Here is a 16443-nt window from a genome sequence, read left to right on the forward strand (position 1 = left end):
AGTAATTGACGATCGTTCGAAGTAAATCGACTGGGGAAAAATGGACTTGGGAAAACTGCGGAGAGTTAGGCTCGTGGCTGGGTCCTTGGATGCTCGAATGATCCGAGTTCTAGCAATTTAGAGAAAGCAAACATACTGCAATTCTGGAAATTCCGGTGATAATATTTTCATGAAAAGGTGTCATCTTCAATTAGAATTCGATTAGGTTGCTAAGGAGGTTTCTGTTCGACGTATTTATCTGCACTAACGATACAATATCATTAATTATAGTATCTGTAGCGATGTATTATCATTGTATCGTTAATTATATTATCTATAACGATACAAGGATAATTGTTCTTTAGCACTTATCTAATGCAACTAAGATTCTACATGAAAAACAATCCGAGAGGCTTTGACAAACTATAATGTCTATTATGTTATTCGAAGGACGTTTCGGTAAACCACCTGGTAGCACCTGGCTATCTATCAGTTACTAGCTTTAGTAAATGAATCAGTTTGAATGTTATCTTGGTTGTTTGTTATTTTTAATACCAAGGAACTAATATTATCATAATTTTCTGTGTACAATGCAAATTATCGCCTGTGTATCGTAAAGTTTGTCACGTTTATGAAAAGCGTGCTTGCCAGCATGTACTTGGGTGTTATTTTAATTGAAATCCTCTTCCAGCAATGGAGGGGATGCAGGATTCTCGACTCGATGCTGAAATCATCGTAGGGTAAACGGACTCCGCGACGTGTTTGCGTGTCGTTGACTTTGCCGAAGCGTAAAAACGCCTCCCTGTAGCTACAAGACGAAACGAACGTAACTTCGGGGTTCATTTATAAAGTTCGCAACGCGCGAAGGATACGCGGGGTCGCGTTTGTAATCGAGCACCGCGCGCGCTCGGTATCTGGTTTCATAGTTTTAGGTGCTAAAACGTATGCAACTCTCCCGTACGGTTAATTGCGTCACCAAAGAAAGAGAAACGCAGCGTTTTACTGTCCGACCGTTCAGATAACTCGTTAGTAATTTATCGTCGATTGGACGGTGCGCGATATATCGTGGTCACCGGCGTGATTAACACCCAATCGGTACGGCGACGAGGAAAACGGCGTTGTTCCCCCTGGCCCAACCCAGTAGTCGACGATTAATTCCCGAAGGAAATTATTACTTTAAGGCGGCTGGAATCGGCCAGCGCGCGCCACTTAAACGACCAAATTATTGGCAGCCTATTTAACCGTTAATTGGATCGTTCGTCAACCGCGGGCACCGAAGTATACATAATTATCGGATATCAAAAACACGTATTTCACATTTGGCTATCGCGTGAGTCATTTCCAATTGATTGCTAACCAGGAAGTTGTAGGAATCGCTCGAAGGAACTAGATACGAGAATTGCTCTATGGGAATTATTTCCGAGGAAATCAGTCTAGCTCGTGGCATCTCCATTTACAAAATATGTACTTGTAGGATCGTGTAGTGCAGGAAAATCTAAAGGAAATTTTTTTTAGGTTATTCTACAACATTGATAAATATTTTGTCCAAAAAGATTTGTGTCGACACCGCTTCATTTTCGAAAAAAAAAAAAAAATAAAATAGTTGACGAGCGACTAATAAGTCAAGCGTACGATAAAACTAACAAGAATTCTTTTGAGTTCGTGTTCGAGCCCTTGACTGTTGACGTGCCTTAAAGGTTACGAAAAAAAAAGAAATGTAAAATAAAATGACTGGATTCTAAGTAGGATCACGAAACGAATAGAGAGATCACGAATGCTCGTTGCGTAACAGTCGAATCGATCGCGGTATAATGCCTAGGTTAATGAAAGTGTCTAGTTAATTTCAACAGCGATGAGCTGGTAATAGAGTTGGATTAATAGAAGGGTTCAAAACGCGATAGTAGATAATCATCGGTATCTGGCTCGCGATATCGATCGACTACCACTCGAGGATCAACGGATCGAGCGTTAATCACTACTGTACCGGGAAATCGCCGAGATGACTGTAATCGGTATCGATACGGTGGTCGAGTTGCACCTATTCCAATAGAGAAAAAGGTTAAGGCTGAAATCGATCCAATTTCAACCCCGACCCGCGTTTAACGCTTCGAGTTTTAATCATCGTCTTCTACCAGAGGATTTCTATTTAACCTTTCGACGTCTACGTCTATGTCTCGTGGTATCCCAAGTTTTAAGTAATGGATATGCCTGATACGAAGAGTGATCACCCTGTATCTATATAATCTATGTAATAGAGATTGTTTAGGTATTGTCACTTTTCAGAAAGGATGATTAATAGCGCGTATATTTAGCCATGACGACTCTGTAGTATTTTTTATTAAAAATAGAGCGTATCAGATTGAAGTCAGCAGAACGGGAATACGAGTGTCACGCTTCGAAACAATATATATTCTCCTCTCTCGTTTCTATTGTTTGGAATACAAATCCAGCTACCTACAGAAAACCCTGTATCTACCATACAAGGTGATTCTCAATAAACCCTTTCCAGTTGCTCAGAAATAACTGAAGCTTCTGACCTTGAGGCTTCTCTTGGAAAACCCTGTATATCACATGTCCTATGTTCGCCGTCCTCTGAAACCTATTCGGAACAGTTCTTTTCCCAAACTGATCCATGAAAAGCGTCGAGAACCACCTGTGCACTAACGAATCTGTTTTGTTTCCAGCGGCTTGAAGAGTGGATCCATCGTGGAGGAATCGCGAGGTCTGCGAGCGCGATGTTTCGAGTACCGTGGCAGCTTATGGACGATAATTGCGCGAGTGTCTTTCGTCGCGGTTTGCGTTGCGCCTACTCGCCTGTGATCGACGACAAGTGAATAATAAAAGTAAGAACGGGGAGGACCAAGAACAGGGAGTGTCACAACGCGTGTGAAATGGATGGTACGCCAAAGAATAGAGAAGCAGTGTTAATATATGGATGCCCATGGGTGGAATTTGGCCGAAATGTGCCAGCGCTACCACCACGGTGTACCGGGGGCTCAAAGTTCCTCGCCAGCTAGGGATCCTTCGGCTGCCATCGTGCAAGGCCTCTCGACGGCTGCGCACATCGACCAGGCCAGCCCTTCTTACTCCCACTACACGTGAGTACACGAACCATACACGTAAACAAATTGTTCCTTGCATATTGGAGCAGTAGTTGTTCGCGATAGTAGCGGTCAGAGATGGGCAAAATTTGATTGGAACGAGGGATGACTCGAAATACAGCGATTGATCGGGATTGGAAGGTGATCTCTGAACTGGTCGAACTCAGTTGGGCCACTCGAAGGGACCGATGAGTCCGTTCTGTTCAACGGAATAGTTGTACGAGTATTCCACGTATAAATATTAAATCTGAGCTTGCTCTCTCATTTCTCACTTGTCTCATAATTGGGTCGCAGTAACGATAATTAATGTCCCTATTCGGTTAAATTTGAAATCCAACAATCATGTGAACTGGGTTTCGAGAGCAATTAAGTCCCCCCTCGAACGGAGTCGATGTTTGCAACGAGATGTTATTAATTAGCGTTTGAAAGTCCTGACACTTTTATGGATCGTCGCTGGCACGAGATGTTCATGTTTATTCGCTGTTGTTTTTGCCCTGATTTCTTTTCCAGTGCGCTAGAGAGATAGGTCGGGGGAGTTCACGGAGCAGAAGTAGAATGAGTCAATTATGTATGCACAAACGGTTGTTTGCATATTTTTTCACACGTTAGTCATGGTACGAGAGAAATGAAAACCGTTAAGGAATAAGTCCGTCTCGCTGTAGATAACTGGACAGGATCGTCGAATTGCATTGGTCATCTTCGTGAATCATTTTTTTTTTTTTTTTTAATGACTTAGGGAAGCCGAAATTTATTTCACCTACTTTTCTCAATGCTACACTTATTTTTTTGATTCCTCGATGTCCACACTCAAAAATCAATTAATATCCCAGCTAGGGGCACAGTTTCTCGCCCAACACTCGTCGATTTCGAAAATCGGAGGCCGACGATCGCGGTACCGAAATTCGCGGAAAATGAAATCGATCCCGTCGCCTCGCGAATTCGCGCGTGCCCCAACTGCGGCTGTACGGTCGCCTTATCGCGGCCAGGAGACGTTCTCAATTGTATTATATATATTAATAACGATACAGCGAATTAGGGATAAGTATACGACTTCGTCGGCCAGGGCTCCGTAATCCTGTTATTAGCGCGGCGATTAGGGGAAGATGATCCTCGGGCAAATTGCAGGGGCGTGCACCGCGGTGTTTGGTTAACGTAATCGCCAATCGCTATCGTTGATCCGCGCAAGTCCGCGAACAGGGCTCAGAGACGCGTTCCCCATCGTACCCCCCTTTCGATGCCACGGTGGTTTCCCTTCTTGGAGAATTTTCATCGTTCACGTTTACCCTTTCGAGCCGAGTCTCCATGTCCCGCAGACATTCGTGGCCGGAGAGTCGATTAAATTGCAGTTTACGCTCGTATTCAATATCTCACTGTTATTACGTCGAATTGGCGTAACCAAACGGGAGAAAAGTCTCCTCTTTAAACATTCCAGATTGTTAGACGTCGACGCCGGGATAGCCTGTTCCGCGATGCGATGGATCAGTCGCGATACACTCCCAGACAAAAGCGCGCGCGTTCTTTCCTTTCTATTATAACAAAATACTATCGGCAGGAAATGGTTGTAACAGAGAATCTGTTGCGTAAGTGTCGCGTGTGATTGTCCCCGTCGCTTCTTGCAACTGCAGATAGGGCACAGTGATTATTAACACGTTCGTCACGTCACGCAGAAATAGCTGACAGAAATTGTCTACAGGACTAAAAAATTAAATACTTTGTCAAATGTAAAATTATCTAGTCCTCTAGACGATATTGTGGCTTGAAGAAACTTTCACGATTTTTAATTTGGCAGCTAAATGGTCTTGTAAACTAGCTTCTACAGCAACAAGGAATATTTCTGTTCCCCTCGCTATAGTTAGAGCAGATGTCGAGGACATCCCTAGACGAGCATAACTTGCGGTCAAACTAGAATCGCTATTCTCGTCCGCGGAAGGAACGTGTTTTCAGGAGAGAATAAATAAGAAAAGAAAAACAGAGCCGTGGCTGGATTGACTTTTCAACTGGCGATGGCGCTTCCTGGCGACGAAGATCATCTTCATTAAAATTGTTCCGGTCGGTTCCATCCGTTGCTCGCGGCCGTCGCATGGATCGCGAACCATGTCACGATATTCAGTCACATGTCCTGGCGAGTAACTCTCGTAGCCTAGATTCATAGTGTCAAGGAATGATGTATATTTTCATCGTGCTTCCACATTTGACGCGTCTCGAGCATCCTCGTTGAAAACTTGTTTCACAATTGGAATACATTAAGCCTCTCCATGTTTGTAAGAATCTCACTCTGTAGATCACCTTTTAGGAGTGATCTATACCGTTTCAAAATAATATCGATCCTCACAATCTTGATAATTCCCCCCGCGTTACAATATTTAAAATAAATAAACGCGTAGGTTCCTATAAACTTGACGAGGTTAATATCATGCACGCCCAGCAATTTTAATAATTCGTATGCTGTCCTTCCTTCGTGCAGAGGGTGTTCATATATTCGCGACATAAATTTCGCACGCGTGCGACGCATATCGGAACAAATGAGAAAAGTATCGGTAAACATGGGCACCATAACCGACCGTTTCGCGAGTCACGAAATAAAAATGCATACAGTCATCGTGGAAAGCACTCGATGATGCATAACTCGACGCGTTTCGAGTCTTTATCACAAACTTGTGAACATCCTGCCTCTACGAAATGGGAACGAGATCGATGTAAGTCGATTCTGCTTTATTTTTTGCGAATTAATACATACTTAACCTCTCAACGTTGACGTCATACGGGCTACTTCCGGTACATTTGCCATCCGTGACGTCTTCGGTCTAGACGCCCGGCTGAACAATTTATTTAACTCCCCCTCCTCCTCTACCAAAGCATGCCGTACCGAGGAATACATTTACCAATATTTTTAATTCTTTACACAACAACCTATCGAAGTTTACGAATGATAATTCCTAATTGACAAGGAATATTGTCAAAGGAAATCGTACAATTTCCGAGGAGCCTCGAGGCTCGTTCAATCGACGAGCTCGTTTCGCAAACATCAATTATATCGTCGAAACATCGATAATTCCATGAACGATACAGTACTCGATACGCGTCGGTTTTTCTCGGTAGTCGTGTCGTGTCAGGATTCGCGGAGTCTCTTTGTGCGTCGCGACGGACAATACCTGGGGAATTCTCCCGAATTTCGACGTTTTCCATCGAATAACAACACTGCCACGGAAATACGAACAAGAAACTACGTCAAACCACGCGTGTAAATAAACGGGATAGATTTATTAAGAAGTATTCCTTTCTAGATAAAAAGGATGCACTAAGAGTTTCGAAAATGTGTTCTTGGATACATGGAAATGAAATTATTCATAGGTGATACTGCACCCACGAGGAATGTGATCGCTATTAGCGAATTATGGCAATGACGAAGACGTCATGGGTTGGGAAAAATAACAGTTCCAGAAGGAGTGTACGCGATGACACCGCGGACTGTCCCCTGTCCCGTAATATCTACGATCGTGGTGAGTCAGATTAATGACTCGACGAATGGACGATGACTACGTACTAATTACGGATAAAAATCAATTACGGTAATTTCGAACAAAACGCCTCGAGCCTAGCGTTCCTTTGCACGACGTTTCCACGAATCCTACACCTCTTCGAACCGTGCATCCGAGTGTTTTGCATTTTCTAATCCTTCTCGCGGTTTACGAGTCTCTTACGAGTTCATACGTCTCGAAAATTTGCCTCGAATAACACAGTTTCCCAGATTCACAGTTCCGTAGATTGAAATGTAAAAAAAGGCGAAATAGTAATGGGACGGTAAAATTGACGGCGTTGCCGCGAGAGTTTGATCGTCGCCCGATTCGTCGAGAAATAGGTGGCGTGTTTCGCGATACGATTGCATTGTTACGGATACGTACGTACAATAATTATAGCATAAAGGCCGCGCCATGGGTGAGAGAATGATTTGTGTATGCGACGACGTATGCACGTGGACGGGATTCAGGGGAATTTTAAATGGCCGACAATGACGCGGACAGTCAGTGACGGTGATTTATTAAGGAGTCGAAATTCACTTGCGCCCGAAGAAATTTGCTTTTGTCGAAAACAATGGAGGTGAGAGTTAATGAATTGAGCCGTTTAAACGTTTCGACCGGAAGCAGGATATTACTTCTTGCAGGGAGCGTTGCTGCGACAAAATACATACGTGCAAGTATGCAGACGGATTCGGAGACTAACGATCTCTCTGCGACCGTTTGTTCTTATGTTTAACGATTATTTCTAGCGACTTTGACGCGCCATGGGAATATAAACTGTTCCTCGAAACGATTATCGAAGATTTCTTGATGACTCTTCGATCACTTTATTTGAGACGAACGCTTGTGTTTATAGTTGCAAATTGCTCGACTGATAAAGAAATTATGTGTCGTCTGGAAGCTCACGATATTCCTAAGGAAGGAGAGAACTTTATTAACCCATTTGAATTGCATGGAAAAGTGGAAAACTCGTTCTTATCACCAATTCTTCTTTTATGCACTAATGATGCAAATGAGTTAAATATTCAAGAGTACTAATAAATATGGATAGTATATTATCCAATAATGGACTCAAAAATTCCGATGGAATTTCAGAAATGTTACATAGTGGCTGTGAGAAAGCTCGCGGAATTTGAACTTTACCAATGCAACTATACAATGAATATTGCGTAGAGCCTAGCCAGGCCCTCGTTGCTCATTAGGCACAATGGGCGCAGTGCATAGCTATTTAAAAATAGCTATTTACGATTTACATCTCTATCGATACTGAATGACAACATAAATACACAGTTAATCGTTAATCTTCTCGAGTGTTCTTTGACGAAACTAACAGTTAATTGGGAGAACTGATAGAAGCGTACTAGTACACGTTTCGAAGAGCGGAGACAATGTTTACAACGGGTAGCCATCGAGGAATCTGAACGGGGGAGAAGAACAATAGTTACCTGACTGAATGTCGATTTTACTAATTCTACACGCCAACATCCTTCGAACGAGCAAGCAGAGTTTACACGGATCTCTTCGATTAATCACAAGGTTCCTCATTGAAGAACTTCCTTTTATATTTTTAACAGGGATTTGACATAGAATCTCTGACTGCTATCTTGGAGCGTTGTTCGATGGCATTCTAGACCATCAGATATTCTAAAGTCTCGTTAGTTTTCGAGAAATCTTCGATTCCTCTTTCACTCGCAGGAAGTCGTACGTAATGACCGGTACGGTCTGAGGTCAGAAGAAGGTGTACGGGGTATAACGCCGACGACGACGTCCGTTCCGCAGCCTGAAGACCGTAAAGGTTTCGGGGATGCGCTTTCTTCGTTCTCAAATCTGAAACGCGCCGGAGCGTTAGTAGTGCAGAGGTGAGCGGCTGAGGTCGTCACTTCCGCTTACCAAGTGAACCGCGCTGGTCATTCGATTTAAAAGTTTAATCAGGGGCCTATAAAATTACGAGTCCCTCCGTTTTCTCGGCTCGATCGATGCCACCGCGTCTTCCCGCCACGCTCATCTATCACAACCTTTCTTATTTTTAGAAGTTGGCTGTAACTTTACGATGATCGAAGACCACTTTAGGAATTTACTACTCTCGATCATGGTAAATCGAGAGAGAGAGAGAGAGAGAGAGAGAGAGAGAGAGAGAGAGAGGGATAAAGAAATGCAAAGGCAAGTGTAGTGCAATTAAATTAGGGTGAGGTGTGGGAACTTAGAGGAAGAAAATAGGATAGATGAAGAGAACAAACATTCGCGTTAGTATTTTTACAAGTTCCAATGACGAGTCATCCCCAATTAAAGGAAACCTTGACCACCTCATCTCCAATCGAAAGCGGACCTTCTGCGTCGGCGAACAAAGAAAGACTGGTACCACTTTCACGACGATCGGTGTCAGCATTGCCAAGAGTTTGTGCAAACCGTCGCGCAACAGTTTGTCGCGGGTTTTTAAGGTCGGTGCGCCTTCCCGTCGAGCAATGCAAGGGTGTGTTCGGTCGTCTCGATTATTTGAATAAAATGCGCCACCACGTCAGCCGTCAGGCGTCCGCGACGCGAAAGCTTTCTCTGCTTCGCCGCGGCTCCGGAGGCTGACCCGAAGGGGGGAATAATTTACTCGCTAGGGAACCCAACAAGTGTGTGTCGTTGACGGGGAGTCCCCGTTCCTGTCCCCCGGCGAGCTTGACTCCCAGGTTGTCCTGCGTACCGAACCGTTGCACGGGTTTTCACTGTTTCGCCCGAGATTCATGAGCCTCGACGAACGTGCCGATTTAGAGGATCGTTTCGCGTGTCCTTTGTCTCGGCGTGTAGCCAGCGCGACTTTGCGCGCTCGTACAAATATCCAGATCGACTCGCCAGGCTCGTAATTCGTGCGGTTTGCACGGCCTGTAAAAATTTCTCGCGTTATGGGTCACCTTCCAACGACTTGGTACGAATCTGGCTTGGATCTTAACGCTAGACCTACCACCGTTTATTTGTAACTATTTATACTACTATTTGTCCTTTATGAGACGGATGACTTAACGACATTTTTTTTTCAATTGAATGCAAAATTATTTTACTTGGAACTAGATCGAACGTATATCGCGTACCACAATTGTATAGAAAAGGTTAAAAATGGCCATTTGACCATTCGTTGTAGATTGGAGTCCTAATCTCTGCTATTCGTTGGCTACTTGTGCTTGGAATAAAGTACTTTCCCCAAAAGAGATTCAGGGTCTTGGGATGAATAAGAGTTGAAATAGATTTCGAATTAACTTGACGCCCACCGGAGTGGGCTTGGTGTCGAGGCCATTGTAAAATCGTCGACTTATTATAATCGTCTCCCCGATGAGCGATTCACGTATATAACACAGGAGACCTTCGATGACACCGACAGGATTAATATTTTCGATACGACGCAAGCTCATTGCATTTCCAGTTGGAAACTGCTTCCTCTGCTCTTGGTACAATCACCCCATATGAATCATTAAAGAAACAATGCTGAAGGCAGTGGCGTATCTATCATATGCGTGGGTGGTGCAGCTGCACCGACGCGGGCTGAACCTGAGGAATCTTGACCGTGAGTTTTCATAGTTTTTCGTTGGCGATCCGTGTAAACGTCCCACCGGAAATCCAACGGTCTTCTTCGCGAACGTGAAAATTATTCCGACTCCAAAATTTCATGTTTCCCTATATTTTTTAAATAGGGAGAGTATTTGATCTCCTTCTTCTGTCGTAGCCATACATGATGAATCGAATATCAATTTTAATTAACCCACTACCAAGCAAGAAAATCCAATCTTCGAAACCAAGTGGTTGTTTCACAGATCGATTCAATCTTATCGCCCAGTTCATAATAATTCCCTTATAGGAGTTTCTCAGCTGTTATCGAGCAGCGTATTTCATCCAATTTCGATAAGGGCAAACGCATTCACGAATACACAAAAGCTGCTCCATTCTTCGACGGTAGGGTAGAAATAAGACTGGAGAAAGAAATCCATTTGGCTTGAACGGATCTCGGTCGTTGCCTTAGCATCCCACATTAAAACGACCCTCACTCCTCCAGCTATTCATCGCGACCGCGTCGCGATATTAAAACGACACCTCGTATCGATCTTACTTATCGATGCCATAGCTCAGACGGCGAACAGTAGCGCGTTTCGAGCATATCGCGGTGGAAGCGGGGACTACTGTTAACCCGTAACGTATTAAATGTAATATAAGATAGAATAGTTTAGAATTCAGTCTTTCTAATGAAGGAACAACTCCAAGCCGTGGATCATCCAACAGCCAAGCATGACCTTCTTTGAGCGTGCACTCAACTCAACTTCAACTTTGGAGAATCATGAATATTCTGTCATTGAGCAGATCGGCGTCGATTATCATACATTATCCATCTCTCGTCGCGAGTCACTATCCGATCCAAAAATGGCCTCGTAGGATGCCGCTGAGACAGTGAACCGTATGCATCACATCCTCGACTCTTCTGCTTCTCGTTGAACTCGCCGAGAACCTACTTCTCCAGATTTTTACTTCATAGAAATTGTACCCTCGTAGAAGCTGTACCAAGTTGTCCTGCGAATTTTCTAACGCTTTGGCATTACGATCCTCTAACTATATCAATCTGACTTTGGAGCTGGTACCAAACACCTTGCTATCGTGCAAACTAATATCGAACGAGCCATCACCGTATCAAAGAATGTTACAACGGAGTTTCAACGACCCGCAATCTTCGAGTCCTTCCTTCTTCTAACTCTCATACAACTCCCAAAAAACCTAGCTTTCCCACCTCTTTAAAAATTACCCAGCAAACTCTCCAGCACCCCTAACGTTCTCCTCCACCCCTGTTCCAAAAATTAGCGTCGTCCTCTGGAAGCAGAAGGTCTGGTACGCGACCCAACCAGCAAAAACCTGGGCGAAGTTTATTGAATGAAAATGCCTGCTACGTTTTTGCCCTCGTCAGCATCTCTCGCGGACCGAATGAAACAATGGCCATTATGTGGAACACTCGCGTGTCCATATACATATATGCATGGCCAAGAGCGCGTGTATTACTCGTTTTTAAATTTACACACACACACGGAAACGCGCACGACCCGCGTCGAGCGTGCGAGGGACGGTGTTACAGTCACGCACACGTCCACGCAGGTTTCGCGCGTGGATGTGAACCAGCTGACGCGCAAGAGGGTGGGGTGGGTGGTTGTGGTGGTGGCGTGCACACGGGAGACAGCTGTTCGTACTATTATACCTGGCACGGTCGCATTATGCCTTAAGGACAATCGTGGGAATTCCATTAAGTGGCCTTGAATGGTTCATTCATGTCGATCAACTCTTTTCCTAACGGGGTTGACAGATCAATCGGGCCCTGGGCACGAGCGACCCACGGGATTTCTCCCGCTGGGTTTCCCCTCGCTGGCTGCTCGTCCAACGACGAAACAGAGACGCCAGAGTCAATTACCTCTCGTGCACGCCGTACGAATCGATCTCTCGTTCTTGCCCAGGCCGCTCGTTGCCCCGGTATCGAACGGAATCGAACGAAAGGTATTCCATCCGCATCGTTTAAAGTCCCTTTCGTCTCTTTCGTCTCTCGCGGATCGACTTCCGACGGTGTCGATCCCGGGGAGAATAATTGACTTTTGCTTAATCAGAATATCGTTCAACTCGATCTCCCTCTCGTTCCCGTTTGCCCCATTTCGCGATATAATTGGTTGCGTTCTGATACCGAGGACACTCGGAACGTCCTGGAGGTTCGAAGAGGGCAAGCTACGAGACTCAACGAAGGAGCAAGGCAGGCCATGATACTTTTAGATAGGACTGAATTCTGTCAGCCTGTAGAATTGTTCGATATCAACCTAAAAGTATGAAGCTTTTTTTATTTTGAGTGGGGGAGGGGGCTAAGTGAACTACTGGTTATAAGGTGTTGGTCACTGTGTGACTGAAAAGAGGAAGAAAATTGTGTCAACACGTTTACAGAGGCTTTTCAGCAAGGAAGATAAACATTATCTTAACTGGAGTCGATTCAAATGCAAACTGATAACATACGCATCACTTTGACGCACAGATTGCTAGATAATACACCGTCGGGCTGACTTATCTCGGTAGAACGAGTACTGTTATTGTTTAGTGTTAACACAAAGAAAGCGATAACAGTACCTTGTATCTCTAACCTTGCAGTTTAGCAAAACTCTACCTCGGGCAAAATGTGCTCGCAACTTGGAAAGCGATTGTTTCCCGACAACGTGTTTCTTTCACCCTCGGAGTGAGTAGAATGAAGACCAAAAACAAACACCTACATGCACGTTAATTGCTACATTAATGCTGAGAGCGATTTATCAACTTCTCGACCATGCATATATCGTTACATTTTTTCATGCATTCATTAATTATACTCTCATATCCTACACGCGTTATTTGCACATTTTGAACAAACATCCTCAGTCTACTTATCACCCATTATCGATCATCAACCTCAGCCTCACCTCGTTCTTTCTATATTTCTTCAAAAATGTGAACACGAATTATTGTCACCCGTGGCGACAAGCCATCGCGTTCCAGCAAAGCGATGAACGCGATTTTATTGCACGCATGAACGCGACCGGATGCGCGCCGATTTAACCGTTAACCGCGTGCATATAAACGAGACTAATGATTAATAAATCGTTTTTGAATTTATAGGATGCTGGATAATTATGACAGGGGTGAGGTGACACCACCACCAGTGAGCAGTTATGGCGGTTCCCCTGGACTCTTGGCACTTCATTCCTCGCTTTATGCGACACCCACGTCGAGGACCTACGACATCGAGTCGAATATCGACGGAAATGACAGTTCCATGCCCATCGATACCCAAATCATTTCGGTACGTGTTCGCGCGATCGTTGTTGCAATAGAGCCGCATATTTCTCGAACGTTGAACTTAACGTTCGACACCTACACGTTCCGCGTTTCTCGCGTCGTCCGTGAAAATTTGGATAATAAAGGAACCAACCCCTCGGAATAAGAAAATTTCTGAAAGTCGCTCTTTCGCGCGAGTCTTGGTAAAAATCAAATTTGGTGAATTAATTTATCCAGGAAAAGATAGTGCAACAGTTTCGTCCCTACGAAAAGTAACCAAGTTATCTATACTTTCGAGCACACCCCGTATACCCATCGTTCCCACGAAGTCGTAATTATCGCGCGATAAGTTATTTCCATGGATCGCACGCGCATTATTCATTTTATTATATTACAATACGGAGTCCGTCGGCCGCGGAACAGCAGCTTTTACTTGGCATTGTTGCTGGCGCTCCGTTCAACTACCGTTCATTAGCCGACCGATTAATATCTCTCAGTAATTACGTATTAATGGAATCGCGAGTATCGGGCGCGACTTTCACCTGTTTCGGTTAATAAGCGCGTAATTATCAGGAATAACGGAGGGTCGGTCCCTAACGAGTAGATTCGTCGCCCGATATTATTTCTGTTTATTGCTAGGTCGTTTGTTTACTTAAGATCTTTATTCCAACAAATGTACGAGAATATAAAAGTCACGAAATATAGTAAATTGTCTTCCAACAGAGACTTTAGCAATTCTTGAAAATCGAATAAATTAAATAAAGCACGAAAGTGGCGATGACTTGATGTGATTTTATTTTACTAAATTTCAACTCACGCTTCAGATCCCAGGGATGCTGAGCGGTCCAGCACAGCAACGGCTGGAGGACATGTCTTCCTGGCTGGGTTCCGGGCCATCCCTAGATTATCAACAAGGTATTTCACCGATTCCCGCGGGTGTGAAGATGTGCCATCCAGGCAGCACGGCCCAGAGGAGCCTAAAGGAGCAACGGATACGTCGTCCCATGAACGCGTTCATGGTCTGGGCAAAGGTCGAGCGCAAGAAATTGGCCGACGAGAATCCCGATCTCCACAATGCCGATCTCAGCAAGATGCTAGGTAAGTCCCTTTGTCGATGTTCTATTTTTATTAATATAAATTTAGATACATCTGTTTATTTTCGTTTCATCTATCTGACAATCGATACCACTGTGCTCTGAAACGAGCACCTCTCGATCCGACAATAGAACAAGCCAAGCGCAACTGATAATGAGCGAAGAAAATAATCGATCACGGATTAGTGGGTTTCTTTATTTGGTTTCACCAACACGCGTGCCTCGTCGTTCGCAATTATACGCCGTAATTGAAATCGCACGTAACGAAGTAGGTTATTGCATATCCTCTGGTCGGAGAACCGTTGAAAATAGAAACTAAACGAGCGGAGCATCTGAAAAATCTTTTTCTCTTGAAAAACGGGTCGCGAGACAGTTCTGGGAATAAGAAAGTCGGAAAACTCTCCTCGCGTCGGTGCAATTATTAATTTAATTACACGTCACGTGATCAACGTGAATGGAGACCCGAGTGGAGCGAAGAGGGAGTTAATCAGAGCCTCTCGAGCGAATTTTCTCCGCCGCCATTGCTTTGTTAGGATCAGCAGACTCGCTTCGAGGGGAATACTCGTTAGGATGGCGAGTAATTAGGTTATCATTGGATTTCCTTTAACGAGGAATACCAGTGTGATTAGCGTTTGAGACGATAACAAGAATCGTTGAACGAAATCAACGATACAGGCGGAAGACATTCTTAAACAAGATCCTATTTTTAGAGTTCCTAGGTGTACGTTTCCTCTTAATGGGAATCCCTTCTTAATTGGACCTCTGGAAACGCGACATCGACTCGAGACCTTCCGGTCGTTCCCTTCCCCGTAAGCACGCAGTTTTATGCCCATCTCAGAAAATTACAATGATATCGAGTAGCGCAATTTAATACGTCGTAAATTCACCGTCGCGACTCGAAGCGTATTCGCTTCCTATACGTAGGTGCCAACGCGGTGCATTAATATTAAAAGGCATACACGCGCGATTGAATGTCAAGAGGTTGAGCCTTCCATCATCGTCGCTGGTTTCCTATTAAATTCTCGAACGTTGTTTGATCTTCTTTCGACGTTTGGCAAAATTGCCATTGTCCTTTAGGAATAGGAAAGAATTCCCTATAATAACAACGAAGCTGGCCAGTGCTATCTTTAATCCATTTTATTGAGAATCTTTCATCGATGTTGGTACATAAGTCGATAACAAAAAGAGGATCCATTCCTCTTTGTCATTTACCACTTCGTAGTCTAAAGTTTCCTTAGCCAGTTACAAGCAAAGTTTACTCCCGCGCCATTTGTAACCCAATCAGCTGATCGCGGCTCATCGACACGTGACCATGCATTCGTAGGTTCATCTGCTCGTATCTCGATAACGAAGCCTCGAATTGCAAAATATTACAGAACTTTTCGATTCGTATTGTCGCGAAAAATCCCATTACGAATCTTTCTAAGAAAAATGTCCTGCGTATCGCGCAACCTCATCGATGATTTATGGCGTTGCAAGAACTTTCCTTCTTCGTCTCGATGGCTGCAACGTGATACAACACGAGGGGATAAACCGATAGTGACGAATCGACCCTCGCAAAAGACGTCAGAGAGTGATTCGACGGGGAATCGGCCCGACGAATAGCGCGAATTCGCCTTGAACCGTAAAATGATTCACCAGCGATGTTCGAAGCCCCTCGGACAAGACGCGCCAAAATGTTGCGCGTTTAAAGGGGGGCCCTGCGTCCAGCGCTTGTACCGGTACCCAACAATCTGTCAGCATCGTGGCTGTGCCACGTTATATCGTGGGTAGGTACACCTTGAATTATCGGCAATTGGCATCCGCAACGTTACTGGCATTCGAACGAGCGTCGTGCAGAAAATTGTAAACTCTCCTCGTGCTGCAAAGCCACCTACCCGCGCCCGTTTTAGCATGGCCATTCGCGCGCGTGTTCGTACGACGGCACACGCGTCCCGGCGTCTCCAGGGATTG

The 16443-nt window shown here is 44.5% G+C and overlaps 2 protein-coding genes across 4 annotated transcripts in view; one reads left to right on the forward strand and one right to left on the reverse strand.

Annotated features, from left to right (window-relative positions):
* Positions 1 to 16443, reverse strand: part of LOC128890001 (out at first protein) — a 61008-nt gene that overhangs the window by 18314 nt on the left and 26251 nt on the right. The window lies entirely within an intron of this gene.
* LOC128889981 (putative transcription factor SOX-15) overlaps positions 1 to 16443 on the forward strand; it is a 43385-nt gene that overhangs the window by 5082 nt on the left and 21860 nt on the right. For all 3 annotated transcript variants that reach the window (XR_008460531.1, XR_008460532.1, XM_054148087.1), the window contains exons 2-4: positions 2664 to 3077; positions 13238 to 13421; positions 14221 to 14494. Coding sequence is in view for 1 of the 3 variants with exons in the window: in XM_054148087.1 (XP_054004062.1) it covers positions 2911 to 3077; positions 13238 to 13421; positions 14221 to 14494 (625 nt within the window). In the remaining 2 variants the exon portion in view is untranslated. The remainder of the gene's footprint in view (positions 1 to 2663; positions 3078 to 13237; positions 13422 to 14220; positions 14495 to 16443) is intronic.

Source organism: Hylaeus anthracinus, unplaced genomic scaffold, assembly GCF_026225885.1.
Source record: "Hylaeus anthracinus isolate JK02 unplaced genomic scaffold, UHH_iyHylAnth1.0_haploid 12000, whole genome shotgun sequence".
In the NCBI taxonomy this organism is placed as follows: Eukaryota; Metazoa; Arthropoda; class Insecta; order Hymenoptera; family Colletidae; genus Hylaeus; species Hylaeus anthracinus.